Here is a 19,947-nt window from a genome sequence, read left to right as displayed (position 1 = left end):
TTATTTTTTGAATAAAGGACTTGTCCCCAAGCTGTGTCTTGTAATTTTTGACACTTCTTTTGTGAAATGGTAGGGGGGCGAGATCTGGAGGTCCCCTTGTTAAAGGGGGCTTCCAGATCCCAATAAGCCCCCTGATTAGAAATATGTTAAAATGGGGTGTTTGGCGCTACCTAATCCTGAAGCTGGAACCCCAATATTTTTAAGGGTCCAGATATCCCATCTATTTATTTATTTATTATAGTGCAGTGAAGTTTCTCCTAGTGCCTGTACAAAGTCTATATCACAGCTATCGTGTCTATAAAGGGTAGGATCATTGATATATAACAATATGTAATAATCAGTGGATACAATGTACCTAAAATAAAAATTGCTTCTACAGGTAAAGTGCAAAATGACAAAGTGCTTAGTGATAGAGTGCAATTAATATTTACAAGTCATATAAGTGCTAGATTAAATTAAGTCCTCGCTAGACCACTTATATTATATAGCCACATAAAATAGACTTGTCAGAGTATAAAGTGCAAGTGAAAAGGTAATTAGTTAATTAATTGATACCATTAGTGACTATAAGAGATATGAAAATATATGAGTATATATAAAAATCTATACTCAGACCAAGAAATCTGTCAAAAAATAAAGAATCCAAAAAATATAAAAAAAGTATCAAAATATATATATAAAAAAAAAAAAAATATATATATATATATATATATATATACATATACATATATATATATACATATATATATATATATATATATATATATATATATATAATAATATTTATTAAATCTCAATGTCCACAAGAAAAAGTCTTCAAATCCACCTGAAAAAAGTGTTCTCATAAAGTGACTTTTGTGCTCATATGTCCTTCAGGTGACTCGAGTGCTCCCCCACAAGGGTCCCCACTCACCAGATATCCGAACCCCTACGGGGGTAACGTGCCTATAGATCAGATTCCTTTAAATGTGTCGCGGTTCCAAGCCTCAAGCGACTCCAGCATTCAGACCCATATAAGATGTATTCCTTCACATCCGAATATCTCCAGTGTGTTCCTTCCAGCAGGTTGCAGCCCTTCCCACACTGAACGCTGTGTCCCCTCCTCCAGCTCCCGATAAGCCCCCTGCCCGCAGACCTCCATCAACATGGGGAAAAGGTGCTTTGGGGGGCTACCCCAAAGCACCCTCCCCATGTTGAGGGCATGTGGCCTGGTATGGTTCAGGAGTGGGAGCACTCTCTCGCCCCCCCTCATTTCCTGCGGCCTGCCAGGTTGCATGCTTGGATAAGGGTCTAGTATGGATTTTGAGGGGATCCCTATGCCATTTTTGTTTTAATGTTGGCGCAGGGTTCCCCTTAATTTCCATATCAGACCCGAAGGGCCTGGTATGGATTTTAGGGGGACCCCCACGCAATAAAAAAAAAAAAATTGGGTTGGGGTTCCCCTTAATATTCATACCAGACCCAAAAGGCCTGGTAATAGACGGGGGGGGGGGGGGATCCCATGCTCTTTTTTTCAATGAGTTTCATCTATATTGCCAAGACCTGACAATTCATTACAGCCGTGAATTACAATTTTTCCTTTAGAAATGTCATTTTGCTGTGGTACTGTTCGAAACACGAGAGAAATGCACCACTTTACAGGCATACTATAGACACCCCCCATGCACGATATTTAAAGAAATATTAAATTTTTTTGTTTCACATTAAGCATAAAAAAATCACTGCTCCCGAAAAAACTTCAGTTTTTAAAAAACATTTTTGCATTGATACATGTCCCCTGGGGCAGGACCCAGGTCCCCAAACACTTTTTATGACAATAACTTGCATAAAAGCCTTTAAAATTAGCACTTTTGATTATTCATGTTCATGTCCCATAGACTTTAACGGTATTCGTGTGTTCTGCCCAATTTTTTGCCTGTTCGGTATGTTCTGATGTGAACTGAACGAGGGGGTGTTTGGCTCATCCCTTGTTTTAAACTCATACCAGACCAAAATTGAAGCCCTGCTGATAAATATACCCACCGAAACACTGTCTAACCAGCAATCCTTCTTTCATCAAAATTGAAAGTCAAACAAACTTAAAGACATAAAAAACGACCTTACATTCCAAGTATATACTGTAAAGTATACAATAAAACTACCTTAATTTTGAGAACTTAAAAACATCTTAAAAAAATGGAAAAGTCACCAGTTAAAATTACCCTTTTACCAAAATTAGTTTACTAATATGAAACTATTAGAAACGATTACAATTAGAATCCCACTCAAAGATCTCAAAGCTTTACACCATGCCCTGCTGAACTTTACATAAAGTGATAACAGCCACAAAGTAGATGGACAGGTTCTCCTCCAGGCAACATGTATGTTTTGCATTACAGTCTTCCTTTACAAGAAACCTTTTGTAATAGTAACATGGAGACTGTAATTCCCGTATCTTAAAGGAGAAGATGTTCTTTTTGCCCCACTTCTCTTCTAGGTCACAGGAGTGCACTTAGTTCTGCACTCCTCTGACCGATATTCAGCCAACATTGGGCTAAAATCTACTATCGTCTTACATCACTGAGCCAGTCAGACTCTGGAGGAATTCTGACTTTACTGTTGGGATGCCTGGACCAGAAGCTGGCTCAGCCTCTCAGCAAGCTGCTGAGACCCTGAGCCAACTGCTCCTGCCCCCTCCACAGCCTAGCGCTACAGTGAACGCTGAAGGGGCAGAGAGCTAGTGGCTTACAGCTACTGCTCTTTGCTCACAGAAGACCAAGAAATAAGTGATCAGTGGTTTTTGATCTCTCGGCTCTCAGTCTTAGAGGCGGCGGGGGACGGATGCAGCATCAGACCGATGCTGCATCCACTTAGGTGGATACTTCTCTTTTAAGTGAATGAGACTGTCCATTTTAAACTTTATACTATAATGTACACATTCAAAACACAAGTTAGCCCTGCAGTTCCCATACTTTATCCTGATGAGTTTTTTTTAAATGCCCAGCAGCTGAGGCTTTTGTATACTGACTTATTATGTAAATTGACAGTTACTATACATCTTTTGATTGCGTAATTTATATATAATAATTACAATAACGGTTTCTTATTATGATTCAATTTTTTTTTCTCCAAAAGGTGTCAGAACAGCCGCTGCCTTTGTGACATGGATAAACAGAAGAATTGGACATAGTTTTGTGTTACTCAACACTACTGAGCAGTATGAATCTTTTATTCAGTCAGATAAAGTTAGTGTGGTTGGATTTTTTGAGGTATGAGCAATAATATTTTTCATGTAGAATATAACTTTAAATAGTTTGCTTGGATCATGCTAACAGTTGTTAGTTGCTCACAACTGTGAGAACCTCATAAACTGTATGTCAGCTACATAGGTGTGTAGTATGGAAATGCCTTTACCATGGAGAGCTTGATTTACCCTGTCCATATGACCTAAGATCTTGTTCCACAGACTTTGTGTTGTTGACACAGATTTGTTTTTTGGTATTTTTAAGCAGTATCTTTGAAAGCTTCACATTTTGAACATGTGCATCTACAGTCTGCTCAAGTTCTTAATGGCCATTGGATATGTGTATGCCTTTCAGAGTTGTTTTCACAAATTCGGCTAGCCCTTTCAAGCAGAGATGGAAACAGTAAAAAGATAAACCTTTTTTAATGCTGCATACACATGACCGGACTTTCCAGCAGAAAAGGTCAGACGGTCTTCCCGACGGAGTTCCGACCGAACGGACTTGCCCACACATGAACGGACCAAAGTCCATTAGTTTTAAACGTGATGACGTATGACGGGACTAGAAAAGGAAGTTCAATAGCCAGTAAACCAATAGCAGCAATTTGCGTCGTATTTGGTCCATCGGACCAGCATACAGACGAATGGTTTTCCAGATAGAAATTAATTCCGTTGGAAAGATTTGAAACATGTTCTATTTCTAGGTTCATCTGAATTTTTGAAGAAAAAAAGTCTGATGAAGCCCACACACGATTGGAATATCCGACGGAATGATTCCGTCTGACCTTTTCTGCCGGAAAGTCCAGTCATGTATACAAGGCATTCATTTCCAATGAAAAGTTTCTGATTTCGGCAGGGATCTGAAGAAAATTCTTCAAGGGTAGGAGCTAAAATGAAAAAAGGCCATGTATTTAACTGTTTCAGATGATGTCTTTGTGTTATACCATTGCAAAAGTCAATTACAACATACAAGCAACACTACAAGCCGCTAGTAGGACTGGGGGACCTTATTTTCTGCTCTGTTGGCCTGATTTGGCTGTTATTTTCTTGATATCAGAGTGAGGTTATGGTAACATGTAGAATTCACATTTTTTGCCTTTGAAGTGTATGTGAGAGCACCATACTATTTTTTTTTGCAAAATGCACCATATAACATAAGGCTGGTTCTATCTGCACACGAGCATTACTTCTTTCATGGCTTTATTACATATGCTCATAAGTGTCATATATAAGAAGACAAGATGAATAAATGTATAGTCTCTTTATATAATCCACTGTTTTATACAGGATCTTAACAGTAACCTAATACAGCATTTCACAGAAGCAGCCAAAGATGTCTCTGAGTTTCCTTTTGGATTTGTTAGTAATGAAGACATTTTGTCATATGTTGGCATTACAGGGAACATGGTTGCTATATATAAAAAGGTAAGAAGCCCTTTGCTGTTTATATTATTATAAAAGTGTACTCTACAACTGTCAAAAGATACCCATTCAGATTTAAACATGAGCATCCACTTGGAGAGGATAGTGATAACCGGACACAGGCATATGGGTAAATTGCATAGCCAGAATATATCTGATTGGCCGACTTTGAACGCATGTCAGTATCAGCCTTTTAAGCTCCTTTGGAAACCACCATCTGATTAAGGCATTTTTTTTAAGATATGGTGATTTTTTTTTAAACAAAACAAAAAAATTGCTAGCAGTTAGGCTGTCATTGCAAAAGAGATTCTGTACATCTCTTCTACAATCAAAGCTGCTCTTCTTGTTCTAGTTTGGGTGCCGCTTTGAATTAGTTCACAATTAGGAGCAAAATTGTTGCCACGGCCAACCATGCAGCCTCTATAGAGACCAGGGGAGAGGGGGGCCCAATCAGGACAAGGAGGGGTGAGCTGTCCCTTGATGTCCATCCACCATCTGCTGTTCTGTCACCTACATGTGGTATGTATGTTGTAGCTGCCAGTGATTGTGCTTCTGTTAGTCACTTCCCTCTGTCCTCCCTGTTAGTTTGTACCAAGTGCCAGGACTCTGAAACATGGAGTGATCTCCTACTGACATCTGCCTGATAGTTCCTGCTCTGATTAATTTAGCCACAACCAGCAGGCCCCACAGGAGAGTGAGCATGCATGGAGCCTGGCCCAGAGGTAGTGTACAAACTAGTTGTAGTAGCCACAGTGTGGGCCTGGGTGTAGGTACTGTAGTGCACAATGCATACTAGTATACTCACTGAATCTTGTTGGGCAGTGGGGGGGTCTGGTATAATCCTTAATAATCGGCCCCAATAAAGCTGACTTAATCACGGTGATTATCACCCCCTTTCCCCAGATTCATTGGTGACAGTGTAATTATAACCTCCCCTTTTCCCCAGCTTCAATGGTGGATGTAAATTAACTTTACCTAAAGGACATTTTATAAAGCAAATAATATGTGTGTCCCATAATTGCATCTATGGTATCTCACAAAAGTGAGTACACCCCTCACATTTTTGTAAATCTTTTATTATATTTTTTTCAAGTGACAACACTGAAGAAATTACACTTTGCTACAATGTAAAGACATTCTCACTTAGGGGTGTACTCACTTTTGTTGCCAGCGGTTTAGACATTAATGGCTGTGTGTTGAGTTATTTTGAGGGGACAGCAAATGTACACTGTTATACAAGTTGTACATTCACTACTTTACATTGTAGCAAAATGTAATTTCTTCAGTGTTGTCACATGAAAAGATATAATAAAATATTTACAAAAATGTGAGGGGTGTACTCACTTTTGTGGGATACTGTACGTGTTTAAAAATAAAAATGTATTACTTTTTTGATATTTAAGTTAGCAATCACATGTCAAAAAAGCCGTTCATACGTTTTTTTTCTCATATCAGGGGGCATTTCAATTCTGTAAGTGGGCTGGCTCTTTGTGAAGTTGAACACAGTGGGGAAGTCATTTCACCATATGTGTACGTTGTGCTCCAGAAGGGCGTCTGCATTCCAAGCTGTAAGTGATGTTATATACCACGGGGAATTACTTTCCCCATCTGTGTACATTGCAATTTGCAGCGTGGCTTCAGGTGGGAGCGACTGTCAATCAAGCGCTGGTCTGGGGGCATGACTATAAAACTGACAACAGAGATACAGATACTCCAGGCGTTGGCATGGCATCCTGTAACTCTCACAAGGGAAGAGTGAGATGCAAATTCACCATACCAGAAAGAAGCTGCTTCCATGCATGGCCTGGTCAGTTTGGATAAGTAAATGAAAATGACTGGCAGGATCACCAGGTATTTCTGTCCAAAAGAATGCAACAGGCTGCTCATTCACACATCTTCATAGAATACAATACACATATCAGCTGTAATAAATTTAGGGGTAACATACACTTTAGAGTAGACGGAACTGCTATAAAATAAACCATGTTTTTAGGGCTCATCCACACAGGTGTACAATTTATGCAGAGTCTTGCTGGCAGCTGTATGCATATAATGTATGTACAACCATTTATGTGTGTACAACATATATCCCTGTGTATATCCATCAGGGACAGTTTGTATACAGGCAAATGTGGCCGTTTTGAGATCTAAGATCTCTAAAATGAGAGCTTTAGAATGGGACTCCGCTTGAGATGCTTAAGTTTCATTAAACGTTTTGACCACACGTTGCTTTTTTTAGGAGCTAGAACTTTAAAGCCCATTAAGTGAATATCTTGGAGACTTGGAACTCAGACCCCTGGTATTCTAGGGAAGAAGTTTGCACTTACAAGACATTAACATTGCTTGGCACAGTAAGGCCGCGTACACACGCGCGGACTGTTCGCCCAACTTTGTCCGTCAAACAGTTTCGGCAAACAGTCCGCTCAAACTTAGCATGGACGGACATGGCCACACACGACGGACGAACAGTTTGCTGAAACCGTGCGCGATGACGTGAACGGCACGTACGACGGGACGAAAAATACGACGTCCTATACACTGCATTATAGCTTTCGGCGTGAAAATCCTTTCTGAGCATGCGCGCAACTTTGTTTGACGAACAAGCCTACACACGGGCGGACTGTTCGCTCAAACAAGGTTTCAGCGGACAGTTTTTCGGAAATTCCGAAAAACCTTGTCCGTCAAACTGTCTGCTGAAACTGTCCGCTGAAAGCCCACACACGAGCGGACTGTCCGCCCAAACACTGTTCAGCGGACAAAGTTGGGCGAACAGTCCGCCCGTGTGTACGCGGCCTAACTTGAATGAAGTGTAGTGCGGTGCAGTACACTGCAGTGCCATTCATTTTAAACAGCACCCCAGTGCACCCTTTAAAAACACATAACAACACACTTGGGTTTTTGCGTACCACAGTGCATAGATGTGACCATTTGTGGTGTGCTGCATTGAAATAATGCTGCAGGTCCATTAAAACCTGCATAGTGGTGCATTGCTTTTCTGCAATCAAGATTTATGTGTAAAATAATGGTAGCGGGTAGCATTCTGAATTTTATGATTGTTCACCTTTTGCTTGTTTGCTTGTTTAGTTAAATCTTATTTTAAATGGACACAACATTACTTTGGATCTCACATTAACCGTGTTTTATAAGAAAAGGTTTTCTTGCAATTGATAGAAATTATATCTGTTTAAAAAATGTGCTTGTTATTTTATTTTCTGTTACTAAAGGAGAAACCTATCCGCTATTTATTATCAGAAGAGGAAATTAAAAGCAAACTGGACCTAATTCGATCAATAAGAATTTACATCATGGATGTGGTAACAGAGTATAATTTGGAGGTAATTGACCTATTACAGTCTGGATTTTTAGATTAAATTACATTGCATTAGTTGAAAATATGATATATAATGAGTTTTTTAAGTAGCAATGTCTCTGGTTAGATTACTGGTTTTGTTTTCCAGACATCTGTGACTATATTTGATGTTCCTGTTAATAATCACATTCTGCTATTTACATCAAAAACATCAGAAAACTTTAATCCAATATATGAAAGTTATGAATCCGCCGCACTGGAATTTAGAGGACGGGTATGTATTATAATACAATGGCCGGTAATAACTCAAAAGATAGACAAGTGTTAGTATGTTATGTAACTATCATTGACACTAATCAGGACAATACTGTACAGAACCATAGGGCAGGATGGTATTATATGCTCAGTGCTTGGTTTCACAAAAAAGTTGTAGACGTTATATAAAGTAGTTTTCAATTTGATGAAAGTTCACTCTAATTTGATCTCTTCATAAACTAACTTTATGCGTTTGTTACCCCAACATTTCCTATTCCTGATATGTGCCTGCTGTACCATGTATAAGAAAGTTTCCTGTTCTCTTTGAATTGCTTCATTTGTGTGAAATCACTGGGGTTCCTGATAGTCCCCTTGCTTCCCTATTAAAAAAAATCTGACCACACTAAGCAGGATAGCTCAGTGTGGTCAGTTCTCTAGCTATGCTGGGAACTTAGGCTGCTCTCTTCCAATGATCAGACTTGTCCTGCCATACACACCCCACACAGCCTGTCACTGGGAAGCCCAATGTGCTGCTGCTTCTCCTCCCCCCAGCTCTTATGCAGCTGAGAACAGAGAGAATGTGATCACTTATAAAAACAGGGAAAAAAATATATTTATAATGTTTTTTGATATCCGTTTAAAAATGTTTTGCCTTTAATTTCTATTTTAAACTGAATGGGTTGTTTTACAAGGTGATTGTTTACTATCACATTAAGAAAGGTTCCCACCTCTTTCAGATACAGCGTTTTTCAAAGAGAAATATTAAAATGTTTGTCCCTAGACTGGGGTACCTAATGTTCACCAAAGGAAATAAAAGTGAGTTCAAGCTTTCCAATAACACTAAACACTAAACTTCTGCCAGTATTTCATGTAATTTCAAACCCCTGTATTTATTAACCAGTTGCCGACCAGCGCACGACGATGTACGTCAACAGAATGGCACGGGCAGGCAAATGGGCGTACATGTACGCCCTGCCGTCGGGAGCGCGCCGCCGGTGGCACTCCCGCGCTGGTCGGGACCCCCGTGAGTCCGGTCGCGGGATCCGCGGACTCGATCGCCGCGGGCATCCCCGCGATCGTCTCACGGAGCGGCCGAATGGAGAAGTGCCGTTGTAAACAACATTTCTCCATTCTGCCTAGCAACTAGTGACGCTGATCTCTGCTCCATGTGATTGGAGCAGAGATCAGTGTTCACTAAATGAAAGCCCAACCCCCCCACAGTTAGTAACACACCCCTAGGAACACTTAACCCCTACACTGCCACCCACTGGTTAACCCCTTCACTGCCAGTGTCATTTACACAGGAATCACTGCATTTATATAGCAGTGATTACTGTATAAATGACAATGGTCCCAAAAATGTGTCAAAAATGTCCGATGGGTCCCCCACAATGTCGCAGTCACAATAAAAATCGCTGATCGCCGCCATTACTAGTAAAAAAAATAATAAAAAATTATTAATAAAAATGCTATAAAACTATCCCTATTTTGTAAACGCTATAACTTTTGCGCAAACCAATCAATAATCGCTAATTGCGATTTTTTTTACCAAAAATATGTAGAAGAATACGTATCGGCCTAAACTGAGGGAAAAAAATGTTTTTTTATATATTTTTGGGGGATATTTATTATAACAAAAAGTAAAAAATAATGCGTTTTTTTTCAAAATTGTCGTTCTATTTTTGTTTATAGCGCAAAAAATAAAAACCGCAGGGGTGATCAATTTTGTTTGGGAGCCACGTCGCACGACCGCGCAATTGTCAGTTAAAGCGACGCAGTGCCGAATCGCAAAAAGTGGTCTGGTCTTTGACCAGCAAATTGGTCCGGTCTGAAAGTGGTTAAGAAAGCCACACTACATGATTTGGCACCTTTACCCATTGTCCATGCTACCTAAATATATTCCCTGGCAGCTTCTCCTGGCCACATAGTTTGCTCTGCATTCTCTTGCATCTCTTTTCTCTTTTCTATTCTCTTCCCTTTTTTCCCCTCATTGTCTATGGTAGCTTTTTTTGCAGGTCTTCCCCCACGGTCCACACTACACCCCAATCGTGTATATGATCGATATGACTGTACTCCACTCCAGTCTTGCTACACAATACATCTGCTGCATTCATCAGTACTTTCCTATCCCCTGAGCTTTGTGCTCTGCTCTAAGCCCTGTAGTTGCTGCCCTGTGATCACTTTTGCGGTGAATTTGCTAAAGGCAAATAGATTCACTTTGTAAGTGCAGTTGTAATAATTTCTTTAATCGTAAATCACGGGACACAGAGCCATAGTTATTACTATGTGGGTTATAGTCCACCTTCAGGTGCTGGACACTGGCACACCTAAACAGGAAGTTGCCTCCCTATATAACCCCTCCCACTACTGGGAGTATCTCAGTTTTTTCGCCAGTATCTAAGGTGTTGGTCACGAGTGAAGATGTGCTGTGCTCCACTGAAGAAATCCTTGCTGGGGCTAGCTATGCAGCCGGATCCATTCAAAGTATCTTTTAGACCAAATTGAATGGTAACCAGGCCTCATATCCGAAGAAACAAGATTTTGCCTGTAACGCTTTTCTTTTTAGCGAGCTGGCCCCCGGGATCCAGTACTTTTGGTATTAAGGCCATAAAGTTTTACTAGCGGGGTGCTTTTTACAGGTCCAGGATTGTGGTTTCCTGAGGGTCCCCAGTTCCTGAAGGTTTGTTAATGGAACCCACCGTGAAGAGAGAAGATTGGGTCTGTTGGTTTTACCACAGAAAACCCTGCGGCGGGAAAGGTAAGTGGAGAGTTTCTAAGGAATTTTTAAATTTTCTTATGAAATGTCTCCTTTAAAATAAATGTTGTCATGCCTAAGTGTCACCACTGGGGGCTGTATGGAGCACGTACCTTCTCATGCTTTGCTCAGAGTCCTGCTGTGTCACAGAAGCAGCAGGCTTTTTTTGGCTAGAAGGCAGACCTACGGTAAGTTTGGGGGGTTTTGCTTCCTCCAGACACCCCCCCACCTGAGCTGAACTCTTCCCCTCTTCAAGAGGCTGAGTATAAGGAAGAACTAAAAACGATCGTAAATGACATTCTTTCACCGCCCCTACACGGCGGCGGCTTCCAGGTCTCCTCCACGCCATCCCTACCTCACTCACATACTGATGCCATCGGATCGGAGGCCCATGCTTGAAAGAGCAAGGGGGAGCGCGATGTGAGGTGGGGGGGAGCGATGCGAGGTGGGGGCGGGGCGCAATGCTAGGTGGGGAGGGGCTTAGCATGCCGTTGGCGTTCTCCAATGCGGGAGTGTGTTTTAAAAAAAAAACTCAATTTATGCTGACTGCAAAATTGTTGGAGAGACATAAGAGCAAAGAAAAGCATGAAAGAGGTTTGGGTGACACAGGCATTTCCTATTTGACACATTTACTATTTGCATCAGGCTGAGCATTAATTCTGGTAGTACCTCTGCTTTGTGCATCGGGCTATGGTCAGAAGGGGGGGTTGAAACACCCCCAAAAAAGAGCTAAAAGGGTCCCCCTCAAGCTCTGGAAAGCCTACTCATCTCTACAAATGGCATCCTCCCCTGAGAAGGGGTGGCTAGTCACAGTGAGCATCAGGGCCACCAAATGTCTGCAACTGTTTTTAACACTGCAGTGTGGGTCAAAATGCGACAAGTTCTCTTCCATTACTCAGGACCCTCAAACTGAGGAACTAGGGGCATGAGAAGACAAATTCCCTAAGGGGACCATGGTGAGGCTGATGACTCCTCTTCTGAGGTGTCAAATGCGGGAGAATCAGTTGTTCCAATCTTAAGATTGATGGTGCAATTTCTTGCTGAATGATCGCTCCACATTTATGTACCCTTAACTGAGTGTTTGGGTTCACTAAAGCCTCCTCAAGCTGTGCATGCCCTTTCCTGTCCATTCATTGCTGGAAAAGCTTTTTTGTATCTGAGAGGATCACCCAGATAAGCATATTTTTCCCTCCTAAAAAGTTTTCACATTTTATCCTATGGTGGAGGAAATTCACTAAGTAGTGTATACCAGCAATTAACGCTGCTATATCCTCTGTGAATAAGTTTGACATGTCCAGTTGACAATGCTCAAATGCTTAGGGATCCAATGGATAAAAAGGTGGCATTCCTATTTTTCTCTGGCAGATTGAATGTCTCAGCCTGAGCTGACAGTAATTGCTTAATCATTGAGAGACCAGTTTAAACAGGTGTTCAACACAGGCCTCTAACACCATTTGAGGATTTATGTAGTCTTTCCCAAACCCCCAGACACACTCTATCACTAATTTACAAGGGAATTCAATCTCACATGTGCGACTGGCTTCCTGCGTACACACACAAGTGGTCCAGAGACTTAGCTGTTGAGATTTCCCCAGCTCAGTGGACTACCTCATTTATACTCACCCACAAATCATCTAGGTTGCGATTTACACAGGAGAAAAACTTCAAACTATTATCTCGGTGGTACAGAGTTCCAGCTTCGGTACACAGGATGTTCCCGTCCACTACGGACGCTTGTTGGCAATGTCACGGAGGTAAAGGTTCCTATATTCATATATGGTGGGAATGTGTCAAGATTCAGCCATATTGGGATAAAATATTTGTCATCTATAATGATATGAATGAGACATCTTTATCCCCCTCGCCTCTTGTGGCTCTCCTGTCCATTCTCGCCGGTTCAACCCAATCACCAAAAAAATGCCTCCTGAGATTCTTTCTTTCTGCAGCCCACCATGTTGTCACCCTCTACTGGAAGAAGGACTCCACCCCTCCCATCTCAGGATGGGTGGACATCCTGAATGACATAATGCTCATGGAGGAGATGCAAGCGAAAGCAGATGATACATATGATAAGTTAATTATCTTATGGTCCCTATGGCGCCATCATTCCGCCTCTGATCTATTCCTCAACAATCTAACCATATGAGGTTGAGATCAGAAGCTATGGAAGGGGTAGGGGATGGAGACACTGATCGAGTTATGAATCATATTTAAGTGAAATGTGGTGCAACTTCGCTCTTCATGGTAGCGATCATCTGTTAATCACCTGTTCAAATTAACTAGGTGACTTCGATTTTTTGCTAGCCCATAAATGCTGAGCCCCCCCCCCCGTTTTTCTCTCCTTTTTTTTTTTTTCTTCTTCCCTCCCTCCCTTTAATACCATTGGTACTCTCCTCCTGGAGACAGTGTAAAAGTTGGATTTTAACTCTGGGTTGGGCCCGAAGATTGATGGCCCTACACAGAGATGGGTCTCTCGATACTGGAGACTGTTTCTAGTTTACAAGGTTATTTGTCATTGCACTTTGATATATATTGCACTGAGAAGAGTACTGCTACAGGGAGCTTACTCTTCCTCTTTCCCCTTTACCTTCCCTCTACTTTGTTCCCTTTTCCCCCTTCCCTACCTTTTCCCCTTTACCTTTACCGATATGTCTTTTTGATAATGACTTTGTTACAATGTCGATGTTTTGTAATTTTTTTCTGAAAACAACAATAAAATATATATTCAACCTTAAACAGGTGTTCAAGGTTATCCTGCTGAGCAGGCCCAGGAGGCAGCTTTATGTTTGCAATAGTTGCAAGAGAGATTCTATCCTTCAGGCCTTGCGCCCTTTGCTAAACGCCTTGTAAGAAGCTCCTGGCTAGTCTTCTTTTTTGCGGTGAAACAGCTATTTGGGAATGTTTTTGATAATACATCCAAAGAAATTCTAGTGGAAAGCCCCCTTTTTGCCATTTAGGAAAAGAAGTAAATGTATTTTCGTTTTAAAGCTCCTTCTTCTGTGCAGAGGCATGAGACTCCAGGCAGTCATGGTGGCTTCCACCACCATGTTCAATCAAATAGGGGGAATTCTTCTGCAGTTTTCAAGGATCTGGCAGGAAGAGTGTCGAGACGAATGGGGAACTTTCTCAATAGCTCCACGTACAAACTTCTTTCTCAGATCAAACGTTTCTAAGGATCCAGAGAAAAAGAAAAAAGTGATCATGGGGGTCTACATGTAAGAACAGAGGTTCTTTTTTTTTTTCACAGTGCCAAATCCAAATGGACATTCTGGATCTCAAAAATCTAAATTTAGTTCCTGAATATAACCATTCTTTTTTCGTATGGAGTCAATCCAAATCAGTTATCTCCATCCTACAAGGAGAAGAACTTCTGGCGTCAATCAACATCAAAGATGCATACCTCCATATGTCTATTTTCTCGCTCACTATCTACTTTTTAAGGTGGAAAATCTCCCGCCCACCAGGTACCGCACGGGCCCCACTGCCCTTTTCCCGGGGGGGGGGCAGATGGGGCTCGTAAGGTTTGGAAGCCTCAACCCCGGGCGACCCTCGCGAGGGGGGGCGTCTGGCCGAGCGCCCAATGCTCACGGTGATTTTCAGAGTGTAGCTCTGCTTTCCAGTCCAGCTACTGCACCTTGAGTGTTTACAAAGGTTCTGGCCCCTCTTTTAGCCAGATTAAGGGCCCAAGGTATAAAGATTATGGTTTACCTAGTTGATCGGTTCATGATAGACCAGTCAGTAGCCCGCTTAGACCAAAGTATGGTCACCACATTCAACTACCTGGAATATCTAGGTTGGATTCTTAACCTAGGAGAAATCTTCTTTAAAACCATGAAAAAGGCTAAAGTACTTGGGTCTGATCGTAGGTACACCCAGAAAAGGGTATTCTTACCCTAGGAAAAGATCAGCATCATAAAGTACTGATTTGGGTGGTCAAAGCAAGATGAATTTCTTCTATTCAACTTTACATGAGGTTTTTGGGAAAGATGGTGGCTTCATTCAAGGCCGTTCCTTATGCTCAGTTTCATTCAGGAGTCAGGACTGCTGCAAAACAGTATCCTGTCGGCTTGGAACAAAGGGTTCAAGCTCTACATTCCCAATGTGTCTGACTCCAAAGCCTACAGCTACATCACCCTGATAGCACCCGATCTTGTCTGATCTTGGAGGCTAAGCAGGGTCGGTCTGGTTTGTACCCGGATGAGAGACCACCTGGAAATACCAGGTGCTGTGGGTTGGGTGCGCCAGAGCCTCAGTTTAGCTCTTAGTCTTGAGGGCCCGAACATTCAGTTTATGGTATTGCCCTGCCAGGATTCAATCTGACAATGCCACAGCAATGGCCTATATTAATCACCAAGAGGGCACAAGAAGTTGTGCGGCCCAGAGAAAGGTGAATCATATCCTATTCTGGGCAGAAAACAATGTACTTTGCCTATTGGCAGTCTTCATTCTAGGAATAGAAAATTGTTAAGCGGACTACTTGAGTCGCCAGCAGTTGTTCCCGGGAGAATGGTTCCTTCATCCTGATATCTTCCTGTCAATATGTCAAAAGTGGGGGATCCCAGACATAGATCTGTTTGCGTCCAGGTTCAAGAAAGAAAATTGACAACTTTGTGTCAAGAACAAAGGATCCGCTAGCATGCGGAACAGATGTCTTACTATTCCCATGTAATCGGTTCTCACTGATTTATGCATTCCCTCCTATTCTGCCTGTGTCCATGACTTCTTTTCAGGATCAAGCAGAAAGGGAAGTCGTTGATTCTTGGCCCAGGAAACTTGGTATGCAGAGATCGTAAAGATGGCAGTAGGGGACCCATGGACCCTACCATCATGGCCAGACCGTCTCTCACAAGGTTCCATCCTACTTTAGAAGCGCTAAATTTAACGGTCTGGCTATGGAGACCCACACTTTGAAGAAGTGTGGGCTGTCAGGTTCAGTAGTTTCTACCTTGGTTAATGCAAGGGAGCCGACCTACAAAATTATATATTATGGAGTCTGGGAAACATATGTCTCCTGGTGTGAAACCAGGAGTTGCACCCCAGTAAAAATGTCAAAGGTAGAATCCTTGACTTTCTGCAGATGGGTTGAGAAATAAGGCTGGCCTTGAGTGCTTTCTAAGGACAGGTCTCAGCCTTATCAGTATTATTTCAGCGACCACTTTCTTCGCATTCTTTGGTTCGTAACACGGCTTAATTTCCGGTTAGGTAACCCCTGAACCCTTGGGACTTGAAATTAGCTTTGTCGGCATTACAAAACAGGCTTTTTTTGGGCTGATAAGACATATTCCCTTGGTCCTTTTTTGACAAGGAAACATTTTTTTCTGGTAACCATATCTGCTGCAAGAAGGGTATCACAATTGGCTTCTCTTTCTTATAAAGAGACATATTTATATTATTCAAGGATAACGTAGTATTGCGTCCCCATCCAAACTTTTTACCGAAGGTAATATCAGGTTTTTATCTAAACGAGGATATTATTCTACCTTCATTTTTCCAGAACCCTGTTCTATGGAAGAATAATCACTACATTCTCTTGATGTTGTGAGAGCAGTCAAAGTCTACTTAAGGCGACTGCTCAGATTCGGAAAATGGATGTTTTGTTCGTGTTGCCTGCAGGTCCTAAAAGGGACAGGCAGAATTGAAATCTACTATTTCTAAATGGATATGACAAGTAATCGTTCAAGCTTATGGTTTAAAGAGGTAGTTCTACCCTCTTAAATCAAAGCACACTCCTCTAGGGCTGTTAGTGCTTCATGGGCAGTGCATCATCAAGCCTCCATGGCTCAATTCTGCAAGGCCAAAACTTGGTCTTCAAGCCATACATTTACCAGATTCTATCTGGTGGATGTAAAAAGACATGAGGATGTCACCTGGGGTGCAGTGTACTGCAGGCAGCAGTATAAAGCCTCTGATCTTATGGTGCCCTACTTTGGTTGTGTCTCCCTCCCCTCAGTTGGCATTACTCTGGGACATCCCACATAGTAATTACTATGCCTCTGTATCCCGTGATGTACGATTAAAGAAAATAGGATTTTTATAACAGTTTACCTGTAAAATCCTTTTCTTTTGAAGTACATCACGGGACACAGAGGTCCCGCCCCTCTTTCTAGTATACACGTGTATTGCTTTGCTACAAAACTGAGATACTCCTATATAGGGAAGCAACTTCCTGCTTAGGGTGTGCCAGTGTCCAGCACCTGAAGGTGGACTATAACCCACATAGTAATTACTATGGCTCTGTGTCCCATGATGTACTTCAAAAGAAAAGGATTTCACAGGTAAGCTGTTATAAAAATCCTATTTTTCCCCAAAGCTTAGTAAATGTGGTAAAGCTTCACTTTGTAAAGAATACCCAAATCAGGCGCAAGGAGAATTAAAAAACATAATTTGCTTGCACGTGATTGGATGATGGAAATCAGCACCACATTTACTAAGCACTGGGGAAAATTAGTGCAACTGCAATTGCAAAAATGCACAGTCTATTTGCCCTTAGTAAATCCACCCCTTTGCATTACACTGTTTTTGGTATTTTGTGGTCTCCAAACTCTACAAAGCTATTCTTTCTGTGGTATGTTGTCTCTGAAAACTGTCCCCATTTGCCTTGGTTGCCATATTGGAGATACATTCCCAAGCAGATAATAAATGGCACCTAACATTTCCTAAATATTCAGTCATCCTGCATGTACTAAGCCCAGTGCCTCCCCACTAAGCATCAACCTCTTGGCTAATCCCCTTGTCTGAAGTGTATTATGTCTGGTGCAAGCAGCTGCTCCATGAATTCACAAATCAGCAACAAAGCTATGAATTCTCATTCCTTCTTTAGGAGAGAGGAATGACAGTTTGTAAAACTCTAAACCTAGACTAGCTACCTCTCTACCTCCTAGCTCTATACCCTCCAGCACATGACCAATTCCTCCTATAAATGGAGGAGATGGACCTTTCAATCAATAGAAGCTGTAGTATAGCTTCCACAGCCAGATCTAGGGGGGTACTGTGGTGGGCTGTCCCCCCCCATATTTCAGTTGCGCCCCACCCACCCAAGACACCTACTACCCCCGATGCTGTGCCAGCTGTCGCCCATCCCTGCACTTTACACAACCTGAGCACAAGCACTAACATCTACTCCTCTCCACAGCACTGTAGCTAAAATCTGATTCCATTACACACAGCTATGATCTGCACAGTGTATAGCTGGTTACTGCAGCTAAGCTGCTGTTTTGACCAGGGAATTTCAAAGACCAGACATGCAACACAATAACCAGCTATACACTATGCAGATCATAGTTACAGTGTGTGCTGTTGGGAGGAGGAGATCTTAGTGCCTACACTATGGCTGTGTATCGTGCAGGGATGAGAGATAGAGCTCTGACCAGTGACCTCCTCAACGGAGCACCCTGTCCTCCCTGCCACCAGTGGTGACCCATGTCCTCTCCCCTGCCAGCAGTGACCCCTATCCTCCCTCCTGCCAGCGGCGAACCCTTGTCCTTCCTCCTGCCAGTGGTGACACCTTGTCCTCTGCCCTGCCAATGGTGATCCCTGTCCACTGCCCTTGGAAAGTAGATAGGGAGGAGAGCCCAGTATCCAGTAAATAAGAGTTTCAAAATGGGTTTTAAAGCCGTTTATTGAGAGTAGCAACAAGTAAAATCAAGCCAACGCGTTTCAGGGGAACAGTGACTCTTCTTCAGGGCTATATGGCAAACAAAGAGGTACATAAGAACATATATATGGAACAGTATAAATTTGTAGAAATGTAAAGGTGGCAGCTAAAAACATCATTTAGATGATTGTATGCCAAAAATCTTATAAAAGTAAAATGCAATAAAATGAATGAGAGCTGTACAGAACAAATATACATATGTCTAAATATGATGATCAGATGCTATAATTATCGATACAGAAACACATTGCCAAATAAAATAAATACAGAAATAAAAATAAGAGTAAACATGATAAAAGTAAACACAAATATAAAATCAATATATGTCTATTGTTAACTGGCATTTGGAAATGTAGTGTTAAAGAGGCATTAAAAAATAATAAAAATGGTTACTAGTATTCTACCACTAACCTGTTGCTGCATGCTAATCGATGAGGGAAGCATCCCAATGCAGTGTACCTGTCGCACAAGGATCTGCGGGGAGAAGAACTTGTCCTGTTGTGGTGCAAGGGGTTGTAGAGAAGGGTGGAAGAGAAGTGAAAAGGGGTGGGGGGGGGCAAGCAGGGGGAGGGCTTGGGGCAAGGGGTAGTGGGGAAGGGTGGAGGGAAGTGCAGAGGGGGGGGACAAGGAGGGTTTGGGGGTACTGGAGGATATAGGGGGAAGGGGACTGTGGGAGTGCTAAAAGTTGGGCAGTTGGTAGGGGGATTTGTACGGTGGGGTGGGCAGGGGAGGGGAATGGGGTATTGAGTTAGGGGGTGCTGAAGTCACTGGAGAGGAGTGAATGGGGGGGTGGGATGGGAGATTGTTAAGTGGCCGGAGAGGACCCCAGACCTGATGCCTTGGGGTGGTGCGGGATGGAGGCTGGGTTGTTTCTAGCTCTACCCTGCCAGCAGTGACCCCTGTCCTTTGCCTTGCTGACCCCTGTCCTTCGCTCAGTTGAACCCTATTCTTGGCTCTGCTGTCCCCTGTAATCTGCCCTGCTGACCCCTGTCCTATGCCCTACTGACCCCCAGTACACTGCCTTACTAATTTCTGTACACTCCCCTGTTGACCTCCTATCGTCTGCCCCGCTGAGCCCTGTTCTCTGCCCTGCTGACATCCTCGACACTGTTCTACAAACTGCTCTACAAGCTGCTGACCCTGCTAACCTTCTATACTCTGTCCCCTGACATTTTTTATTGCACCTCCACAACAGACTGGCTAAGTCGTTCCCTGACTGCTTCTATGAATGGAGGAACTGAGTGGAAATGCAGGCATTTTCGAGCACACTTGATAGGTGCCTGTCACAGCTCCCTTAGTTCAATGAACCCATGCCTTATCGAAAGATT

At 42.4% G+C, this 19,947-nt stretch overlaps 1 protein-coding gene and 1 pseudogene across 1 annotated transcript in view; both read left to right on the top strand.

Annotated features, from left to right (window-relative positions):
• PDILT (protein disulfide isomerase like, testis expressed) overlaps positions 1-19,947 on the top strand; it is a 59,415-nt gene that overhangs the window by 9,384 nt on the left and 30,084 nt on the right. Inside the window, exons 3-6 of the mRNA XM_077450003.1 lie at positions 3,115-3,248; positions 4,511-4,648; positions 7,870-7,980; positions 8,104-8,229. Coding sequence (XP_077306129.1) covers positions 3,115-3,248; positions 4,511-4,648; positions 7,870-7,980; positions 8,104-8,229 — 509 coding nt within the window. The remainder of the gene's footprint in view (positions 1-3,114; positions 3,249-4,510; positions 4,649-7,869; positions 7,981-8,103; positions 8,230-19,947) is intronic.
• Positions 15,082-15,199, top strand: LOC143925899 (5S ribosomal RNA; annotated as a pseudogene).

Source organism: Lithobates pipiens, unplaced genomic scaffold (genome assembly GCF_037356315.1).
Source record: "Lithobates pipiens isolate NorthernLeopardFrog02 unplaced genomic scaffold, aLitPip1_a1.2 Scaffold_22, whole genome shotgun sequence".
NCBI classification, from domain to species: domain Eukaryota; kingdom Metazoa; phylum Chordata; class Amphibia; order Anura; family Ranidae; genus Lithobates; species Lithobates pipiens.
This window is presented reverse-complemented; position numbering and strand designations above follow the sequence as displayed.